The 21,237-nt window shown below is 44.2% G+C and overlaps 1 protein-coding gene across 1 annotated transcript in view; it reads left to right on the top strand.

Annotated features, from left to right (window-relative positions):
• The first annotated feature begins 1,180 nt into the window (after positions 1-1,180).
• The window catches only part of VWF (von Willebrand factor), a 131,562-nt gene continuing 111,505 nt past the window's right edge, over positions 1,181-21,237 (top strand). The window contains exons 1-6 of the mRNA XM_019754370.3: positions 1,181-1,414; positions 2,627-2,678; positions 4,726-4,890; positions 12,621-12,723; positions 13,013-13,221; positions 20,102-20,226. Of these exons, the coding sequence (XP_019609929.3) occupies positions 1,358-1,414; positions 2,627-2,678; positions 4,726-4,890; positions 12,621-12,723; positions 13,013-13,221; positions 20,102-20,226 (711 nt within the window). The 5' untranslated portion in view covers positions 1,181-1,357. The remainder of the gene's footprint in view (positions 1,415-2,626; positions 2,679-4,725; positions 4,891-12,620; positions 12,724-13,012; positions 13,222-20,101; positions 20,227-21,237) is intronic.

Here is a 21,237-nt window from a genome sequence, read left to right as displayed (position 1 = left end):
CAAGATGTTTTGTAGTAGATGAATTTTTGGGTTACCCAGTTTTTGTTTTGTGTAGTTCTTAAAGCTGGAAATGGAAATCCTTAAGTGCTGTTTCTGCTATAGCATGCTAATTTTGCTTCTTCTACCATTTTTTTCCCCTTGGGAACATTCATCTTTCTCTCTTGAGGTGGTAAGGGAGTGGAGGAGTGTGAGGTACATGTGTGGGGAAGGGAGGAAGTTGGGGACACGATGGTTTCCCAAAGTCTCAGGGTGGGAGATATCACATGAGAAGCAACGAGATGGGCTTCCTTACCTAAATATGTCTTAGGCTGGCTATTGCCATGCCTGGAATGTCACCATGAGAGAGTCACCTTCCTCCCTATTTTATCAGCTACCTCTTTTAGCAGGAATTAGTTTAGCAGATAATGTTGAGAAGTAGGGTCTTAGGAATTGGAGGTTAAGAAGAATTGGAGGTAGTGTGTGTTTGTGTGGTGTGTGGTGTGTGTGTGTGTGTGTAGTGTGTATGGTGTGTGGTGTATGTGTGGTGTGTGTGTGGTGTATGTGTGATGTGTGTGTGGTATGTGTGTGGTGTGTGTTGGTGTATGTGTGTGGTGTGTAGTGTGTGTGTATGTGGTACGTGTGTATGTGTGTTGGGGATATGTGTGTATAAGATCGGGGGTGGGAGTGGTGGAAGAATTTCTAGGAGAACTATTAGAATCAAACCATCCCAGCCATCATTTTCCAAAGGACTTGTGACCAGGCCCTTCATCTTTAACTTGTCCATTAACCCTGGCTGGGACCCAAGTTGAGTGTTTTTGTCGGGGGCCAGGGCTGGATCGTTCATACCTAGCATGGACAGGAAGCAGTAGTTCTCTCTTTCCTCCAAACATGGTGGCTAAATTGGCTCAGGTTGAGGTATTTTTCCAAACTTCCCTGGAATCTGGCCTTGCAAGCCGGATCTGGTCTGTATTCCTGCCTGGCCTGGGTCGGTCTGCCTGGTTTTCCTGTCTGTATGAGGATCAGGGAGCAGGTGACGGGGGCATGGGGAGGGCAAGGCAGCTCCTTATGGCAGCTGCCAAGAGGTCTCCCACCAAACTGTTCAAAGCCTTATCGGCTTGGAGGTATTTCTAATACCATTTCCGGTCATTGTTTCCCCTTGGTCATTAAGAGGAGGCCAGTCCCCTGCTGTGGCAGCTCACAGCTATTGTGGTGGGAAAGGGGCGGGAGGTGTTGGTGGACGTCACCGCTTGGGCCTTATCTGCCTGGCTGTGCGCAGCCCCTGGGTCACTCAGCAGCAAGCCAGGGCAGAGCAGCAGCTCTATCCAGCCATACCGTCCGCCGCTGCCGGGGAGCATGGCCTAGGCCTGGCGGCACTGCCATGCAGCTGTTTCCCAAGGGACCTCGGAGATACCTGCGGCCCCATCTGCAGGGGAAGGTATGGCCTTCTGGGAGGAGGGCTGGCTCCGTTGTGGGATGAAGATCAGGGCTGATCCCACCCTCTGAGCAGCTGGGGTTCTCGCTCCCTGGACTAGAAGGGCTTTGTTTGGAGAGTGATTCAAAGCCAGGGACCATCCTCAGGTCCCCTCCTTCACTTGCCTCTGGGGGGTCCTGTGGCTGCTTCTGCTCGTGCCTGGGTGTTACTGTGTTTCCTACTTGACCAGATGAGACTGGAATGAGCTTTGCCTTCATCTCTGGTACTTTTTGGGAGCAGCCTCGTGTATCTGTGTGCAGGGAAGCTGTAGGAGAGGCTACCTGATTTGAGACCAAGGCACAGCCATAACTGACATGAAAGAGTTCCTTCCATAGATATATAACAGATTGGGGGGCGGGGGCATTGAGTGGGAAAGGAGTCACCCCCAGTAAATGTCCGATGACAGGTTCTGCACTTAATTTAGCAACCTTTTCCAGAGGAAACAGATCTGGAAGGGGCTCTAAGGGATGTGGGGTTGTACTCTGCCAGGCAAGGTCAATTGTCCCTCTCTGGTGGGATACTCAGTGTGGATATTTGCCTGGGACCAGGGCGGCTGGGCTCCTGTGCCTTTATCAGATCAACTCAGTGAGCACTGTCTGAGCATCTTCTGGGCACTGCGCTAGGTGCTGGGATGGCGACGAGCAAGGTGCTCATGGGACAGTGTGATTGGCAGACCAGCACGTGGTTCCTGAGCATTCTCCAAGTCTGGTGCCTGGGGTGGAACAAAAGCATGAGAAAGTTCTTACTCCCTAGTTTGCTATCAAGTGTGGAAGGATGAAGAGGCAGGAAAATATGCATCATCTCTTAGCTTCTGCAGGTGTGCAGGGAAATGGGAGAGGTCAGCCTGGCCTGCGATCACAGAGGGGAAGGCAGAGCCCTCCTCCTCTGCCGTGGCTCTGGGACTGCTTCTTGGAGAAGGGTGCCTGGGGTCCTGGCTCACAGGCACTAACAGTGACTCTTGGGCCTGAACCTGGCCAGGGTCATTTTTTTTTTTTTTTTTTTTTTTTAAAATAACTGGTACTCCATGTTCAAAGGCTGATAGGAGCCAATGAGGGTCAATCTTCTCTCTTGCTTGAAAAATAACGTTCTTCCCACTTCAGGCATGGATAGTAGCACATATGGGCAGCCATCTTTGTGGGCAGTAATCACCAGCTCATTTCTCCTGCTTCTCTGCAGATGATTCCTGCCAGGCTTGTGAGAGTGCTGCTTCTGGCCGTCACCTTGCCCGGTAGGTAACAAAGTGCTCCCACACTTCACTCCTGCCCTAGGACCACTGGGAACAATCCCCTCCTAGAAATAAACAGGTGTGTCTGGAGCTCACCTGTGTGCTCAGCCGGTGTTAGGCTCCTGTTGGCCCTGCCAGAGCCACTGGTTGCCTGGTCAATTCCTCTTATGAAGGTTTTACAGAGTCCCACTGCCCCTGATTTGTATTCCCCAAGGAGCAGGTATCTGAAAATGCCTTCTCCAGTTGGGGAATTTAGAAGCACAAGGGAGACACAGAACAGTCATATATGTTGGGCTGGAAGATGGGGAGGAAAGAATCCAAGACTTGGATAGATTAGTTTTAGAAGGGGTTGTAGAGGTTATCTGATCGAATCTCCCATAGTACAGATGGAGAGACTGAGGGTCAGAGAGGAGAAATGCTCCAAAGTCACACAGAGCGAAGATCAGAGGTCAGTTCTCCTGGGTCCCAGGCCAGTTCTTTTTCACTGAACTGCACTGTCTTCCTTTCGTCACTGAGATTCTGAGTCTGTGAATGGCAGGAAGGACCCTTTTCTGGCCTTGGTTTGTCTCTACTCATACAACTCAGGCCAGCAACATCCAGCTTGCTACTCATGGGTTAGTCTGGGACAAAATGTACATGGGTCGCACCCTCTGCATCTTCCTACTAGGTGGATCCTGTGCCAGGGGACCAAGAAAACTTAGAGATTTACTGCTGTGGTTCCCCACCTGCCAACACACACACACACACACACACACACACACACGGTGTGAGGGTGGCAGAAGAGTCCTCTCAGAGTTACAACATGATCCTGTAAGAGTTAACACTTTATAGATTCTATGTATCAGGCACACAGGCCGATCTGTTTAGAATATAATCTGTTCAAGATATACTAGTAGATTAATGTAGAGATGCTCATTACAATATATTTATATATCAGAAAACTTACAAAAATGCTAAGAACCTAACAATAGGGGTGGGGGTTATACTATATACATTTAAATGTGAAATATAATGCAGCCACTAAAAGTCATACACAATGGCATGATAAATTCTTTACAATACAAGGTATAATCAAACAATACGGTGAATGTTTAAATAAAAATAATTTATTACATTAAAAAACACATTGCCATGAGTCCCCCTCAAAATATTCCCCCTTGCTTCAAACACACTATCCCATCGTTCTTGCCACTTTCTGAGGCAGTTCTGGAAGTCCTCTTTCATGTCTTTAGTTGCACTGTCGTGGCTGCCTCGATGTCCTGAATCATTTTGACTTTGGGGAGGAGCCAGAAGTCACACGGTGCCGGATCCGGTGAATAAGATGGATGAGGACACATCATAATGTTTTTATTTGACAGAAATTGCTGTACCAGACGCGATGTGTGACATGGAGCGTTGTCATGGTGGAGGATGATTTATGGCACACTTGAAAACACACCTTCTCTCAATCATAGCTCACACTCAACTGACTGCACCAAACTGTTGAAACTTGTCACACACTGTTACTAAGGTTTGACATGCCACTTCCCGCATTAAAGATCCTCGCCTTTCTGTTGGATGGCACTTGGCAGTAGCATTCGCCGTATTTGATGATCACACCTTGCTGTTTTGAGAAACAGGTTGTAGTTTGCATAGGATGATCACAATTTTGTAGAACACCAACCGTTATATATAGGCTGTCAAATAGAACAGAAAGATAAACACTAAAATGGTAGCTCTAGTTACTGCTGAATGTTGGTTACAGATGATTTTAACTTTTTTGTATTGTTCTGTATTCTCCAAATTTTCTATAATGAGCACGTATCATATTTAAAATTTTAGATCAGTAAGTAAATGGCATTAAAACAGATTTCCTGAAAAAACTGTTCCTCCATTGTTTCTATGAATCCTGAGTCACATGTGCGGGTGGAAAGCAGCAGCATTAGTCTTTTTGGAAGGAACGTACTTCCCCATAGCCCAATTTCTAAGAGACACAGCCTCATTTCTAGAAGCCTGGAGTGGTTTGGTCTGGTGGTCCCACTTGTGCTCACCTGTGGGCCTCTCCCTCTAGGGACCTTATGCGCAGAGGGGACTCTTGGCAGGTCATCGATGGCCCGCTGCAGCCTCTTTGGAGGTGACTTCATCAACACCTTTGATGAGAGCATGTACAGCTTTGCGGGAGACTGCAGTTATCTCCTGGCTGGGGACTGCCAGCAACACTCCTTCTCGCTCATAGGTGAGTCTGGGGCACTGAAGGGAGGATGGCAGATGGGAGCCAGCGGAGCTCAGTCCTGGCATGTGGGGCCTGAGGGGGTAGAGGAAGTTTCCTGTTCTTATGACAGTACTTGATCTTAAAGATTCCTGCAGAGAACATGGTGGGGAATGGCCTTTCCATGACACAGGCTTCCCCTGGGCCTCCCCATGGGAGCCTTGTGGGATGGAGAGATTCCTCATGCTTCTTTAGTGGTTGTGTCCACTATTCTGGGTACAGGCAACACTGTGGGAGCTGTGGCATCAAAAGCAATGAGGAACCAGAAGGTGCTTGGTAACAGGCAAAACCCCTAGCAAAAGGGAAGGATTGTCACGTGGTCTCAGTCGACTTCAGAGTATCTAACTGGTGTTGAGTACTTCCTGTGTTCCTGGAAAAGCGCTGGTGCTGTGCTCGTGTTATTTCTGTACCACCACAGCAGCTCTGAGATGTAGGGACAGAGTCAGTCACCTCTGTTTCACAAATGGAGAGCCACAGCCCAAGGAGTTCGTCTGATTCTCTCAAGGGCAGACAGATCATCAAAGGAAGAGCTGGACTTTGATCCTGGACTTGTCAGGACAAAGGAACTTTCCTCTGTCCTAAGGAGAGAGGGCACTTGCTGAGGCTGGGAGTGTGGCTGGAGGCAGTGATGGAAAACTGTGGTTTGGTGACAGTCCCATTCTAAGAATTAATCAGATGATTTGGTGTGGGAGTGAGGGGTGTTACACAGCCTAGCAAAGGCGGAGTCCTCAGCCTTAGGACGTGAGGTGGAAATGGACACACCCACACTGGGGAGAGAAAAAGCAACCCCCTTCCCTGGAAAGCTGAAGGCTCAGGTCCTCCCATCTCAGATGGTCCCAATATTTATTTTAAGTGGATTTCTCTACTTTAAAAATCATGGTGCATTTGCAACAACATGTATGGAGCCTGAGAGCATTGTGCTAGAGAAATAAGTTAGAGCAGACAGAGAGAAAGAAATACTGTATCATCTCACATGCGGACTCTAAAAAGAAAACATAAAAAACAAAAACACCCAACCATAGCGGATCACATAACTCACAGGAAAAAGAGACCAGACGTGTGGTTATGAGAGGGAGAAGGTGTGGAGTGGGAGAATTGGATGAAGTGGTCAAAGGTACACACTTTCAGTTATAAGATCAATAAGTATTGGGGATGTAATGTACATCATGTTGGGTGTCATGTTAACACTGCTGTGTGGTATATTTGGAAGTTGCTAAGAAAGTAAATCTGAAAACTTCTCACCACAAGGAGAAAACATCGTTTCTTTTTCTTTCTTTTTTATCTGTCATCCATCTATGTATGTATGTATGTATGTATGTATGTATGTATGTATGTATGTATCTAATCATAGTGGAGATGGTGCAGACCCCCTACCTGAGATGGCTCTGGGGGTGTCATTGGGCATGGAGGGTAAGGAGTGACAGGAGGAATGTTTTGAAAGAAGGAAATAGTGACACCCTGTCCACCCTGTGGCTTTCCAGGGAAGGGGACCCTATGGAGACACTGGGGTGCCTTGGAAGATTTGCTGTCTTGACTCCACAGTGTTTTAGCTTGGCTCTACTGCGGACTCCTTACTCTAGAGATGGATTTGTAAGCAATACGTAATGAAATCTTAGTACCAGGCACAGAGTTCATATTCTGGGCTCAGGGAGGCAAGCAGCATGTTGGAAAAGGCCCCTCCCCTACTTAAACCCAACTCTGGACCCCTCCCCCTTAAGCATAGCCATCACAGGGAGGGAAATTAAAGCTATGCTGGTGCCACCGTGCTGTTTGTCTCATCTCCTCCAAGAGGCTTCCGCCGCACCACTCCAGCTCTGTCCAGCGCTGGGCTCATCCAGATGCGCTGATTGGCAGTTTTCTGTCCTGTAGGACCTGGTAGCTCCGCCCCCAGCAGGAACAGAAGCTTGGAAGGAAAGAAAGAGCCAGCACTAGAGTCAGAAAACTAGTACTCTCTTCTCTCCCTCTTCACCGAGTGTCCTTAGGGGAGTTACACAGTGTCTCTCAGCCTCTGCGTCCTCATCTTTAAAATGGAGATACTGTGAGGATCAAGCGAGATGCAGTATCTGCAAGTGTGAAGTGTTACCTCAACCTTAGTCATTGAAAGCAGCCTCTGTAACACAGGATGTCCACTTGTTGGACGGGAACATGGTGAAGATGAGGGGCTGCGGGGCCCTTGGGGGCATTTCTATCAAGGTCAGGGTAACATCAACCCCCTTCCCCAACATATCCACGTGGGTTTGCGTGGAGGCCTGCCCCTCGGGCCATCCTTTCCTGGGTTTCCTGGCCAAGGAGGAATTGAAGGGCTGTGTTAGGCCTCTCTGTTTCAAACCATCTCAGTGGGACCCCCTCACTGGGTCCTTATTCTTATAACAACCTGTTCTTGTCAAGTGCCAGTTTTATGGCAGGTAATTGGCCTAAACCAGGCTATGGATCAATCACACTTTAATGTAGATTGGTTTAATTCCCACCCCAAATCATGCTGTTACTTTTTCTGTTTTCTGATGGGGTGGGGGAGGGACTTGGGATGAAAGGAAGAATCTGAGGATTATCGGGAAGGGTGGGCTGGCACAGCTGCTTCAGGGGCTCTGGGGCCAGGGGAAGGGGTCCAGCTGGTGAATGCTGCAGTACCCATTCCTCAAGCATGACTGTCCGTGCACACACCTCTGCTCCATTGTTCTCCAGTAACATCCTGTTTTCTTGCTTCCAACTTGCAAATTCCCATTCCTCTCTGAGTGTCTGTGGACCTTGTACACATCCTGAGTAAAGTGTTTATGTCTCAGCCTGAAGGACCACCTTGTGTGAGGGGGCGGCCCTTTCCTTGACCAGGCTCCTCCTGGGCAAACAAGCTCCAGGGTCCCAGGCCAAGGCCAGCAGCATGGGGAGGTGGCGCAGGGAGGGAGAAACTGCAGGAATCCTGCTTGGAGAGACTGCTCTTTTTAGGCCATGCTGCAGGATCTGGTGCTTAGCCAGCCCAGGACGAGCCATAAAGCACCAACAATGTGCTGAGTCACTTCCCCAGCCCGAGACTAAGTCTCCACATCAGTAAATGGCGTGGTCGTACCAGATGGCTGTTTCTAAGTGTCTGGATGGTGATCATTTGTATCAGAATTATAGGAGTGAAATGTGAAGAGTTTGTTATAAACACGTTAGCAAGTTCCACACCCTGACACTCCAGAAAGCACTCAGAGCCGCTCTGGTTCCAACTGCCGACCTGCTTCCTAGGCTGCTTCTTCTCCAACATTTGAGGAAAGCCTCACTCCCCCACTTAGCTCCTCAGTCATACGTTGAGAGCATCCCTGGTTCACTCTGGCCTCTTGGGGTGAAGACCCAACCCATCTTCTCCTAGCAGCGACAGGAAGTACTACCGTGCATTTTGGTGGAGTGTGGGAGTTTCCCCTTCACACTCCCCGCTCTCCCGGGCTCACTGGCAATTTCTAATGGCTTATCTTCCTAATGGAAGCACATCATCAGATTCCCTGCTGAGTTCTGCAGGGAGTGAATAAAGCAAATAAAATGGAAGGCTAATCTAGAGTTCTCCCCTGCATTAGTGGTTAACGGAATCCAGACCACTCACATACCCTATTAAGGCAGCTTTGTGGTGCAAAAGGAGATTGGGAATTGGAGTCAGAAAACCCAGGTGTGGGCTCTGCCGCATGTTAACAGTGTAAACCAACTATTCTCAAGTGGGGTGATTTTCCCTTAGAGGATATCTGGTAGTGTCTGGGACATTTTGGGTTGTCACAACTGGGGTTGGATACCACTGGCATCTGGTAGGTAGATGCTGCTAATATCCTACCATGCACAGGATGCCCCACAGCAAAGAAGTATCTGGCTGCAGCTGTCAATAAGTGCTGAGGTGGAGGAACCGTGTTGTAAACTTAGGCCTCACTTTCTCCGTCTGTAAAATGGAGCCAGTCTAAGTCAGTGTTGTTTTCAAACTGAGTCACAGCCTGTAGACCATCAATTTAATTTAATGGTTGTAACCAGCATTTAAAAAAATAAATGGAATAAACTAGAAGACATCAGAAAGTAGCAGAGTGCATGGCATACAGTGAGGCTATGTGAAATGTGTGAGTGTGTGTATCCTGGGTCATGAAGTAAATTGTGTTTTTACTTTGCTTTCTGAGCAAGACAGTTTTACAACCACTTGTTTAGGTGGTCTCCAAGATTCTCCATGCTGCCCCAGTGTGTTTTTCTGAGTTGAAGCCTTCTCTAGGACATACTTCCAGATGGGCAACTCTCCCGGCCAGTCAGCGCCATCTCCCGCTCCGGGTCCCTGCCTCACGTAGCACTGGGCTCCGGGCGCTCCCCGCTCCCCGCAGGCTGCCACCTCAGCATCCTAATGCTGATCTCTCCTGGGGACCACACAGAACCAGCCCTGCCAATACTTAAATCAGCACCTGGTCTGAGTCGCATCTCTGTCATCACTCAAGCTCTGTGATGATGGCCAAGTTAGTGACCTGGGTGGACCCAAGTCCCACAGTCTATGCGGCCAGGCTGCCTACGTCATTTACTTGAACAAAGTGGGAGCTCCATGCACCCCCACAGTGGGAGTCTCAGGGCGCCAGCTCACGTTCTCCTGATTCCCTCTAGTTTGACTTTCTGTTTCTGCTGAATTCTTCGCTTCTCTGGCCTTGAAGGCCCTGCCTTTCAGCCTTACGGTGACAGGAACCCCTGGGCTTTCCTGTGCACCTGCTTAGTCCTGGCTTCTGGGGAATGAGCAAGCAGCGATGCAGGTGACTTTTCATCCTTGAAAGCCTTGAAGAGCAGTAGATCCACACAGCTTCCTGGATACTGGTGTTTGCTTCCTACCATGGCCTAGGACATTTTATGGCATATAGTTAAAGTGGCAAACATTTCTGTAGCACTCACCATATGTCAGGCACTGTGCTAAGTACTTTACATATAGATAAACTGGGACACAGAGAGGTTAAACAACTTGCTCCAGATCACACAGCTAGTAAGCACGGATTTGGAACTTGAACCCAGGTCGTGTGGCTTTAGAATCTATGTTCTTACATTGTACTATATACTACTTCCCTAGTAGATTCCTATTTATTATAGAAAAATTAAAAACTTAGATATATTATAGGAACAATCTCATCTTGCTTCTTTAATATTTTCATTTTGCCCTTTTTTGTTATCTCTTTCTAGTATATCTAGTAGTCAGATATTTAATATCCTAGACTGGCACACGGATTTTATTCTTTTTTTCTCTCCTTTTTTTTCTGCTTCTGCTGAATTCTTGGCTTGTCTGGCCTCGAAGGCCCTGCCTTTCAGCCTTACGGTGATAGTAACAGGCTTTCCTATGCACCTGGTTATCCCTGTCTTCTGGGGAACAAACAAGCAACTATGTAGGTGACTTTACATCCTTGAAAGACTTAAAGAGCAGTAGATCCACAGATGCAGGGCAGTGGCTCACCCTAAGCTCTCTGGTTGCATCCAAAGCCTTTCCGATCTACCCTCCAGCCACACACTTCTGGCTGACTTGTACTCATAGCCCTTCTGGAATCCCTAATAAGGGGAAGGAGAGCCTGCAACAGGGAGAGGGACACAGAGTTCTCTCCTGTTTGCAGGAGCGAGATGCTTTTGTCTCAGAGGCGACATACTGGTCGAGTTACCCAGGGAAGCTGGGGTACAGCCACCTGTCCACCTGCTTTACGAAGCTGGGGTGAATGGGATGGACAATTGTACTAATGAGAAGACGGGTTCTGTGGTCATTAGGGACCTGGAGACTCCAATCTCTTGGGCTCACTGTGTTCCCCTTCAGCAGGTGGCTGGTGGAAGGAGACGGCTCACTCAGAGCTAGGTGTAGTGTTCAGTGTCAGCCCCAGCAGGGCCCAGGGAAGAGATTTAGTCTTTGGTCCACTGCGAACGCCCAGAGGCCCGGGAGGCTCCTGGGAGCAACTGCAAATTGGAGGTTGTTGCCAGGCTGTCCCATTTGTTTGTGTTTTCAACATTTTATTATGGAAAATTTCAAACATACAGCAAAGGTGACAAAACAGGACAGTAAACACCCATATACCCACCACTCAGATTCGACCGTTAACATTTTACTCTATCTACCTAGTTGTGGTTGCTTTTCTTTGGCTAATTTCTTGCTATCAGTAAGTTGGCTCTACTTTTTAAAGATGTGCTAGCTGCAAAAACGGTTGTGAGTGAGAATGCAGGGCAGGCATGACTCCTCAAACAGGACGAAAGCCCTTCACCTTGGCTGGCGTCTCCTTTACCTCCTGACAGTGTTGGTCTGGAACTCTGTAGAATGTGGTTTGCGGGCTCTGGACCTTTCTCTGAACTGCTAACAGTATATCATTCAAGACTCTCCTTAGAATGCACTAATTATTTACATGTGACGACTGTCACTGAAATCTCACTGTGAAGAAATCAATTTTCTGTCTCATTCTGATTGGTCAGGAGTGTGTGTGTGCGCACGTGTGCACGTGCCAGGTGGTCTCTGTCCTTGGTCCAGCTGAGGCCTCAGTTGGGGGGCTCCTCCTTGCAGATCTCTGCCAGGCTGTAACTGGGGTGGCCCCTTCCTTCACTCTCCTTATCAGTGGCCCCAGCCGTGGCAGCAGGACCTCATATCAACAAACCTCCCAAGTTTCCTGGACTTATTTCTACAGATATTCTTGCCTCCTCTTTTTGCTGAGGAACCGGAGCCCACTTTCCCTGACCCTGCAAGGAGAAGGCACGTTTCCTCATTTCCAAGGTTAAGTTTGCACCTGGACCCTATGCCCCATTTCTTCAGGAGCCCCAAGGCACTGTGCCCCCCAATCTGTCCTCTTCCATCTCTCTGTCCTCACTGGCTGCCCTTCACCTTCCCTATTTCCATCAGCTTCTCAGTCTCTAAGGCTTGCAATCAGACTGTGTCCTGTTCCTCTGGCTCCCTCATCTCCATGGCCTCTCAGTCATCTTTGAATTCCACAGGCCCGGCATGAGCCCCAGTTCTCAGAGACTAGCTGTGGGATTAAGTCTTTATAATGCTGCAAAAATGCATCTTACCTGTTTTTATGCTCTCATATCAAGTGCCACCACCTGTGTCTCTGTTTGTCCGTCATAACTGGACCTTTGTCATGTTGTCAGAGACGATTGTATCATGTGCTTCGCTGTCCAAACATCTCTACTGGTCACATCGATAATTTATTACTTCCGTATTAAGCGCCCCACACTGAGTGAGGGACTTCACCTACAGAGTCTCTAAACTTCTCCCAGAGATTTAGACTCAGTAAACTGAGGTGGGACTCACGATTTTCCATTAAAAAAAGAAAAGGAACCAGGGATTCTGATTGGGGCTGTCCAAAGAGGACATTTTAAACAACACATCCTAGAGTTCCTGTTACCAATAACTCACTTTGTTCCTTTTATTTGCTGCCTTACAATGTATTCAATTGTTGCATGCTTGTCTTATTTTTACACTTAGATTGTAAACTCCCATCAGGAAGAGGTCATGCTTTTATGTTTTTCTTTTGGGAAATATAAGAAACTACTAGAGGGCTATATATCCAGAAGGCACTCAGTAAATATTTTTAGAGGAATAGAAAGATGAATGAGTAAATGAGATTTTGGGGCGATTTTTGCCCATTTATTACGCCTTTTGGGGGAAGATTTCCACTGGGATAAGATTATAGATGATGATTATAAATATATTTATTAACTTTTCTGGGTAATAATCACCACCATTGACTCTTCTTTTTCAGGGAACTTCCAAAATGGCAAAAGAGTGAGCCTCTCTGTGTATCTGGGGGAATTTTTTGACATCCAGTTGTTTGTCAATGGTACTGTGCTACAGGGGGACCAGAGGTAAGTCAGAAGCCCAAAATGTCCAAATTAAAAAGGACCCTGGGACACCATTGCACACCTACCTCATTTTTCAGATGAAGAAACTGGAGGCCAGAGAGAGGAAATCAATGTGCTCAGAGGGAATGAGTAGCAGGGCTAGGGGACAGCGGGCTCCCAACTGCTGGTCTTAGCCGTCAGACCCTTTGCACCACAGTCTGAACCTGCAGCCTGGGGTTGGGGTTGAAGAGTGGTAGAGACAAGCAGAAAATATACGAGAAGCCACTTCCTGAGCTCATCCTTGTTTTTCCAGCGTCTCCATGCCCTATGCCTCCAAAGGACTCTATGTAGAAACGGAAGCTGGGTACTACAAGCTGTCCAGTGTGGCCTATGGCTTTGTGGCTAGGATCGATGGCAGCGGCAACTTTCAGGTCCTCCTGTCAGACAGATACTTCAACAAGACCTGTGGGCTGTGTGGCAACTTTAACATCTTTGCTGAAGATGACTTTAGGACTCAAGAAGGTAAGCTTTTCTGGGGTACCATTTCCTAGAGGCGTGGTTGTGCTTATAACTTCCCTGCTCACAAACCTTCACTACGCTCCTCCCCTGGCACTCTAGCCTCCGCCTCACTCACCTCACCTCAGTGTCTCCTGCCAACCTTACCTCTTGGCATTCCACCTCGCTGCCTCAACCTCTCATCACACTAGCTCTTGGAACTCCTCAAACCTGACTTGGTTCAACTTTGAATTCCCCATAGCAACTTACATGTGGTAGATGGTTGGTAAATGCTGGATGGTTTGAATAGGCCCACCTGAACCCGTGCAATAGCACTTCATGGATAAAATCTGTGAAGGGACGTCTTTAACACGGCCCCAAAAGGCCAGTGTGTGTGTGTGTGTGTGTGTGTGTGTGTGTGTGTGTGTGTGTGTTACAAACAATAGAAGGTACCAGAGACAATGTGAAAATCACTACTAATCTATAATCTTCTTTTGATAATTTCAATTACATAAACATTTGATTAGTGACGCTCCCTTGCAAAAGCTGAACATATTTATATATAAGTTCTTTTTCCTTATGACCCAACTATCCTCTGATTAAGGGGTAAGTGTGTAGAGAAACAGTTGACTATGCCTTTCACTGGACTGGAGAACAGATTGTTTCTGTCTTCTCCAGCACTGATTTTTCAAACTTTTCATTGTTCAATGTGTACGTTTAAGACTATACATTTTCCTTAAATACCATGTTAGCTGCACAACACCAATTTTGATATGTAACATTTTCATTTAGTTCTTGAATTTTCCAATTTTCATTTTGAATTCCTTCATAACCTATAACATGGTTTAAAATTTCCAAATGTTTAGAATTTTTAAAGTTATCTTTTGTAATTAAATTGATTTCTAAATTAAATTAGAAATTTGGGGAGATTTGTTTGTGATCTAGTACCTGAACTTTTTTGCCAGCATTGTACGTATGTTCCAAAAGAATATATTCTCTGATTACTGCAGGATTCTATATGTACTTGTTGAAATTCTTAATTGTATTATTCAAATCTATATGTTTACTACACTTTTTGTCTGCTTCACTTACCCTTTAGTAAGAGAGCTTCTTTAAAATTTTCTACACTGGTGGTGTATTTGTCAGTTCCTTCATGTAATTCTGAGTTTTGCCATATATATTTTGAGCACTTGTTATTAGAGTTTAGAAACGTTGAATCTTTCTGGTGAATTGTTCATTTAATGTAATGGGTAATCATTTTTAACACTGCCTTTTGCCTTAAAATCTGTGTGATATTAATATAGGTACTCTGCCTTTTTTGGTTTCTTTGCCTGATATATCTTTTTCTATACTTCCAACCTATCTGTGTGGTTTTGTTTTAGATGCTCAGATGTGTCTCATGAAAGCAGTATGTAGCTGGATTTTATTATTATATTTTAAAAGTCAGATTTATTGAGGTATGATTTACACACAGTAAAATTCACCCTTTTAGTGCACAGTCTTACGAATTTTCACAGAAGTGTAGAGCCATATAACCATCACAATCGAACTATAGAACAGTTTCATGACCTCAAAGTTCCTTTTGCCTCTTTATAGTCAAATCCGCCCCCCCCCCCACTAGTAGCCCTGCTAGCCACTGATACCTTTTCTGTTCTTATTCCTGTTCTGTCTTAGAGTTTTGATTTTCTCAAATTCATATAAATGCAATCATACAGTACTTAGAGTATTTTGCCTTTTAAGTCTGGCTTCTTTCATTTAACATAATCTTCTAGGGATTCATCCGTGTTGTTGCTTGTATCAGTAGTTTGTTCTTATTTGTTGTTGAGGGATAAAGCTACAATTTGTCCTTTCACTAGTTGAGTGATACTTCATTGTTTCAAGTTTTTGGCAATTATGAATAAAGTCACTCTAAACATTCATGTATAGCTTTTTGTCTCCATTTTTTTTTATTGTGGTAAAGTACACGTAACATAAAAATTTACTATCTTATCCATTTTTTCAGTGTATAGGCCAGTGGCATTGAGTACATTCACATTGCTGGGCAATCATCACCATTATCTATCTCCATTGCTCTTTTTATCTTGTAATTGAAACTCTACCCATTAAGCAACAACTCCTTATTCTCCCCTTGCCCCTGCCCTTGCAACCAGTATTCTACTTCTTGTGTCTATGATTCTGACTACTCCAAGTACCCCATATAAGTGGTGTCATGTAGTATTTATCTTTTTGTGACTGACTTATTTCACTTAGTATAATGAATTCATTTACAATTCATCCATCTTATAGCATATGTCATAATTTCCCTCCTTTAAAAAATTTTTTTATTGGGGAATATTGGGGAACAGTGTGTTTTTCCAGGACCCATCAGCTCCAAGTCAAGTCGTTGTTTTTTTGCAATCTAGTTGTGTAGGGTGCAGCTCAGCTCCAAGTCAAGTCATTGTTTTCAATCTAGTTGTAGAGGGCGCAGCTCACTGGCCCATGTGGGAATTGAACTGGCGACCTTGGTGTTATGAGCGCTGCGCTGTAACCAACTGAGCCAATTGGCTGCCCCCAGAATTTCCTTCCTTTTAAAGGCTGAATATACATTGTACGTATATGCCACATTTTGCTTATCCACCCATGCATTGATGGACAGTTGGGTAGTCTCCATGTTTAGCTATAGTGAATAGCACCGCTATGAACATGGGTGTACAAGTATCTTTTCAAGACTTTGTTTTTTGTTCTTTTGGGTATACACCCAGAAGTGAATTGCTGGATCATATGGTAGTTCTGTTTTTAATTTTTTGAGGGACCACCATGCTATTTTCCACAGTGGCTCTGGCATTTTACATTACTACCAACAGGGAGCAAGGGTTCCAATTTTTTACATCCTCACCAAACTTGTTTCAGATAGTTGCTGTTTTGTTTCAGATAGTTGCTATCCTAGTAAGTGTGAAGTGGTATTCATGTATAGTTTGTGTATGTGTGTGTGTTTGTGTGTGCATGTGTGGTGTGTGTATGTTGTGTGTAGATATATGCTTTAATTTCTCTGGGTAAAAGTCTAGGAGTCAGATTAATGGATGTATATTTAACTTTATAAGAAACTGCCAAACTGTTTTCCAGAGTGGCTGCAGCGTTTGTATTTCTGCTAGCAGTGTATGAGTTCCAGTTGCTCTGAATCTTTGCCAGCATTTGGAATTGTCAGCTTGTTATTATTATTTTTTTAATTTTAGCAATTTTAATAGATGTGTAATTATATCATATTATTGTTATTTTAATGTAACCTACTCTTTTCTGTTTTTTAACTGTAAAATTTTGCTTTTTTTCATTCATTTTATTTTAAATTGTATTGTTGATGTATTTGAATTTATATTAACCATCTTATTTTGTGCTTTCTACTATTACTACTTCTTTCTCTACCATCCCCATTACCCCCCTACCTTGTTTGAATAACCACAAAATCTGGTATTATTAGTATAGTTTTACACAATCTGTGATTCTTTAGATATGCCTTCATGTTTAACAGGTTCTTTGCTCATAATTTCTCCTTACACCTTACTCTTTTTATTCCCCTAAGTTCAATTTCTATTTTTCTAAAAAAAAAAAAAAAAAAAAAAAAAAATCCTTTAGTAGTTTCTTCATTCAGGGTATGGTTGTGATAACTGAAACAAACATTCCTGCATTCTTATGTGATACTTTAGTTAGGTATATAATTCTAGGACATGAGTTATTTCTCGCAGTACTTTGAGGATACTATTCCATTGCCGCTATTAAGAAATATGTTGTCAGTCTAATTATTATTTCTTTGCAGATAATATGTCATTTATCTTTGTGTACAAGTCGTCTCTGAAATTCCACTGTGCTGTGTCTAGGTGTGGGTTTTATTTTAATTATCTTACTTGAGGCTTATTTTGATTCCTAAATCTGATGATTCCTATCTTTCATCAGACTTAGAACAATTTGAGTCATTTTCTCTCCTTCTATTGTTGGACATTTTTATTCTATCTCCTTTCCCCCATCTTTTACTTTACTTCCATTTTTCTATCTTTTTATCCTTTGTTGCTTTTTGTGTGGCACCTCATGCTGACTGGTGAGAACCAATTATGTGCATCTCTTCCAACTCACATTCAGTAAGGTCATGTTGGTAGTTTGAAGTTGGACATGATAGTTGCTTCAGATAGTTGTACCACAGAAACCAGCAAATTCTACAAGTCAGAGCTTTGCTTCCCCATACATCAGAGAGCTGGCTTATCAACCCAACACTAGTTAGATCTGCCTTCTAGTTCATTAATTCTCTCTCAACTCTGTCTAATCAATAGATGATGTCTACTCCATCAATTGAATTTTCTTTTTATTTCATTGACTATATTTGCAATTTTGAAGAAAAATATGGCTTTTTTCAACAATACTATTTTTTCTTATCGCCTTGTATTTTTATCAAGTTTCAATTTCTTCTTCATAATGATAATTTTAAATCGTTTTATAACCTCTATACAAAACTTTATTAATTTTTCAGAGCTCTAGTCATTCTATTTTTATGTCTGCTGATTTTGCTTAAAGTTGATTGTTTTCTATGTTTTATAATTTTGGATTGTGAACTCACCTTTAGAGTTTTATGTTAATATTCCAATATGAAGTTACCAAATATCACAAGAAGTATAAGTTGGAATCTCAATCCTACATGAAGACTTTCTCACCACTATAAATTCTCAGAGGAGACTTTTCCTCTTTTACCCAGAGCCCAGACCAAAGAAACAAACTTAAAAAAAATAATTTTCATGTTTCTCAAAGTGTTTTTTCTTGTCAACTTTCTCATGGAGGGTGCAATCTTTCAAGAGTCCCAACAGCACAAAGGGGCATCAAGCCCACCTTCTCACATCATGTAGCCCCATGACCCATTTTTCGATGGTTTCTTTTGATGTGCAGAAGCTTTTAAGTTTCATATAGTCCCATTCATTTATTTTAGCTTTTACTTCCATTGCCTTTGGTGTCAAATTCATAAAATGCCCTTTGAACCCAAGGTCCATAAGTTTAGTACCTATGTTGTCTTCTATGCAGTTTATTGTGTCAGGTCTTATGCTTAAGTCTTTGATCCATTTTGAATGAATTTTGGTACATGGTGACAGATAGCAGTCTAGTTTCATTCTTTTGCACGTGGCTATCCAATTCTGCCAGCACCATTTATTGAAGAGGCTGTCTTTTCTCCATTGTATGTTTTTTGCTTCTTTGTCAAAAATTATCTGTCCATATTTATGTGGTTTTATTTCTGGGTTCTCAATTCTATTCCATCTGTCCATGTGTCTGTTTTTCTGCCAATGCCATGCTGTTTTGATTATTGTAGCCCTGTAGTACAAGCTAAAGTCAGGGAGTGTGATACCTCCAGTATTGTTCTTTTTTCTTAAGGTTCCTTTGGCTATTTTGGGTCTTTTGTGGTTCTAAACAAATCTGATGATTTTTTGTTTTATTTCTTTAAAAAATACCATTGGAATTTTGATGAAGATTGCATTAAATCTGTATATTGCTTTAGGTAATATGGCCATTTTAACTATGTTGATTCTTCCAATCCATGAGCACAGAATGTCTTTCCATTTCTTTGTGTCTTCTTCAATTTCTTTTGAAAATGTCTTATAGTTTTCAGCATATAGGTCCTTCACATCCTTGGTTAAGTTTATTCCTAGGTATTTTATTCTTTTTGCTGCAATTGCAAAAGGAATTGTTTTTTGTATTTCTTTTTCTGAGATTTCATTGTTAGTATATAGGAATGCAATGGACTTTTGTACGTTGATTTTGTAGCCGGCAACTTTACTGTATTCGTTGATTGTTTCTAATAGCTTTTTGGTGGAGTCTTTAGGGTTTTCTATATATAGCATCATGTCATCTGCAAAGAGTGACAATTTAACTTCTTCATTCCCAATTTGGATGCCTTTTATTTCTTTCTCTTGCCTGATTGCTCTGGTAAGGACTTCCAACACTATGTTGAAAAGCAGAGGTGATAGGGGACAGCCCTGTCTTGTTCCTGAACGTAGAGCAAAGGGCTTCAGTTTTTCACCATTAATTATGAGATTAGCTGAGGGTTTGTCATATATGGCCTTTATTATGTTAAGGTATTTTCCTTCTATACCTATTTTATTAAGTGTTTTAATCATAAATGGATGCTGTATCTTGTCAAATGCTTTTTCTGCATCAATTGATATAATCATATGATTGTTGTCCTTTATTTTGTTTATGTGATGTATCACACTGATGGATTTGCGGATGTTGAACCATCCTTGTGCCCCTGGGATGAACCCCACTTGGTCGTGATGAATAATCTTTTTAATGCATTGTTGTATTCTATTTGCTAGAATTTTGTTTAGGATTTTTGCATCTGTATTCATCAGAGATATTTGTCTGTAGTTTTCTTTTTTTGTGTTGTCCTTACCAGGTTTTGGTATCAGGGGAGAGTTTTGATAGAGGGATGGCCAAGGTCTTGAGGGAGCGCAGAGAAGGCCACACCCAACTAGGCTGGTGTGGGGGACAGGGAGCAGAGCTAGTTCAGAAGGGCTTCCTGGAGGAAGTGGTTTGGGAACTGCATCTTGAAAAATGAGTGGAGATAGTCAGGCAATAAGGGGAAAGAGAACATTCCACACAGAAGAACAAAGGCATGCAAAGCTACAGAAAAGCAAGAAGGGATGGGCATGCGCCTTATCGTCTTTCATGTCATATTCCTCACTGTGCCCATCCATCCAGCCATCCCCTCACCAAACATTGGCTGAGCTCCCATGCCTGTGCCCTGCTGTGTTATGCTGAGTGTTGCACAAAAGGTACTCCCAGTCCCGATGCTTATGTACGAATCTCATGGTTGAGGTGATGACAGAGCTAAAGTTTTCACTCAGAAGTCCTGCATCAGGAATAACTGGCTTCATTTTCCCGAAACTTTTCTCCACAGGGTCTTTGACCTCAGACCCCTACGACTTTGCCAACTCCTGGGCCCTGAGCAGTGGAGAACAGCGGTGCAAACGAGTATCCTCTCCCAGCAGCTCATGCAACGTCTCCTCTGAGGAAACGCAGAGGGTGAGTGCAGCCCAGGCTGGCTGTGCTCTGGATGGTGTGGGACTTCTGGAATTAAGAGGCAGAAAGACATCTGGTCTCAGGTCCTCCATTATGCGGAGAACTGGGCCTCCCTCTGTGGGTCCTTTTGGCTGTTCAATGTAGGGTTCCCATGGGTCCCTTTCCTCTTGAAAACCAACTGTGGCTACAGTCTGGTTCACTCTAATACTGTTCCGGGCCTGGAACTCTAAAAATCGGTGCAGTCTAATGAGTCCAATGAGTTGGTATAGTGCATGACTCTATTTTTCTACTTTATACTCCGAGACCCTCTTTCTTGTCCCCAAATATTGCCATCATCGCCTGCCACCTGTCTGAAATTCTGCCAATATAAAACCATTCCTTTTAGGTTCTTAATAAGTGGTTGTTTAAAGTACAAATAGGAGGGGGAAGCCCCAAGCTCTTACCACCACAGCAACAGGAAAGGGGTTACTTCCGGGAAGCTGGGCGAGGGGTGGGGGAGGGGTGGGGATGGGGGAGGGGTGGGGATGTGACCAGCTTGTATGTTGTAATCATTTCCTGAGGGTACCGTAGCAAATTATCTTAAATTTAGTGGTTTACAACAACATAAATGTATTCTCTCACAGTTTTGGTGTTCAGAAGACTAAATTTAGTTTCCTTTGGCCAAGATCAAGGTGTGGGCAGGGCCTGGCTCCCTCAGGGACTCTGGGGAGCTTCTCCCCTGGCCTCTTCCCGCCCTAGTCCTTGGCTTCTGGCTGCATCACTCGAGTCCCAGTCTCTGTGGTCACATGGCTTCCTCCTAATCTGTGTGTGCCTGTGTCCCTGAGACTCAGTACGGAAGGTGGCACCTCCTTGTCCTTCCCACACAGCCCCGTTTCTACCTGTTTGGCAGCTAGTTAGCAGCTCTTTCCCGTCAGACTTGCCTTTTATGATCCCGCAAACCAGAACCTCTCACTTAGAGAGAAGAGGGTGTGTGTGGGAGGGAATGGGCACGTGCCTCCACGTTCTCTGCAGATA

Source organism: Rhinolophus sinicus, chromosome 1 (assembly GCF_057876585.1).
Source record: "Rhinolophus sinicus isolate RSI-liver-muscle chromosome 1, RSI-T2T, whole genome shotgun sequence".
Taxonomy (NCBI): domain Eukaryota; kingdom Metazoa; phylum Chordata; class Mammalia; order Chiroptera; family Rhinolophidae; genus Rhinolophus; species Rhinolophus sinicus.
The sequence above is the reverse complement of the archived record's forward strand: the minus strand, read 5'-3'. Positions and strand labels throughout refer to the sequence as shown.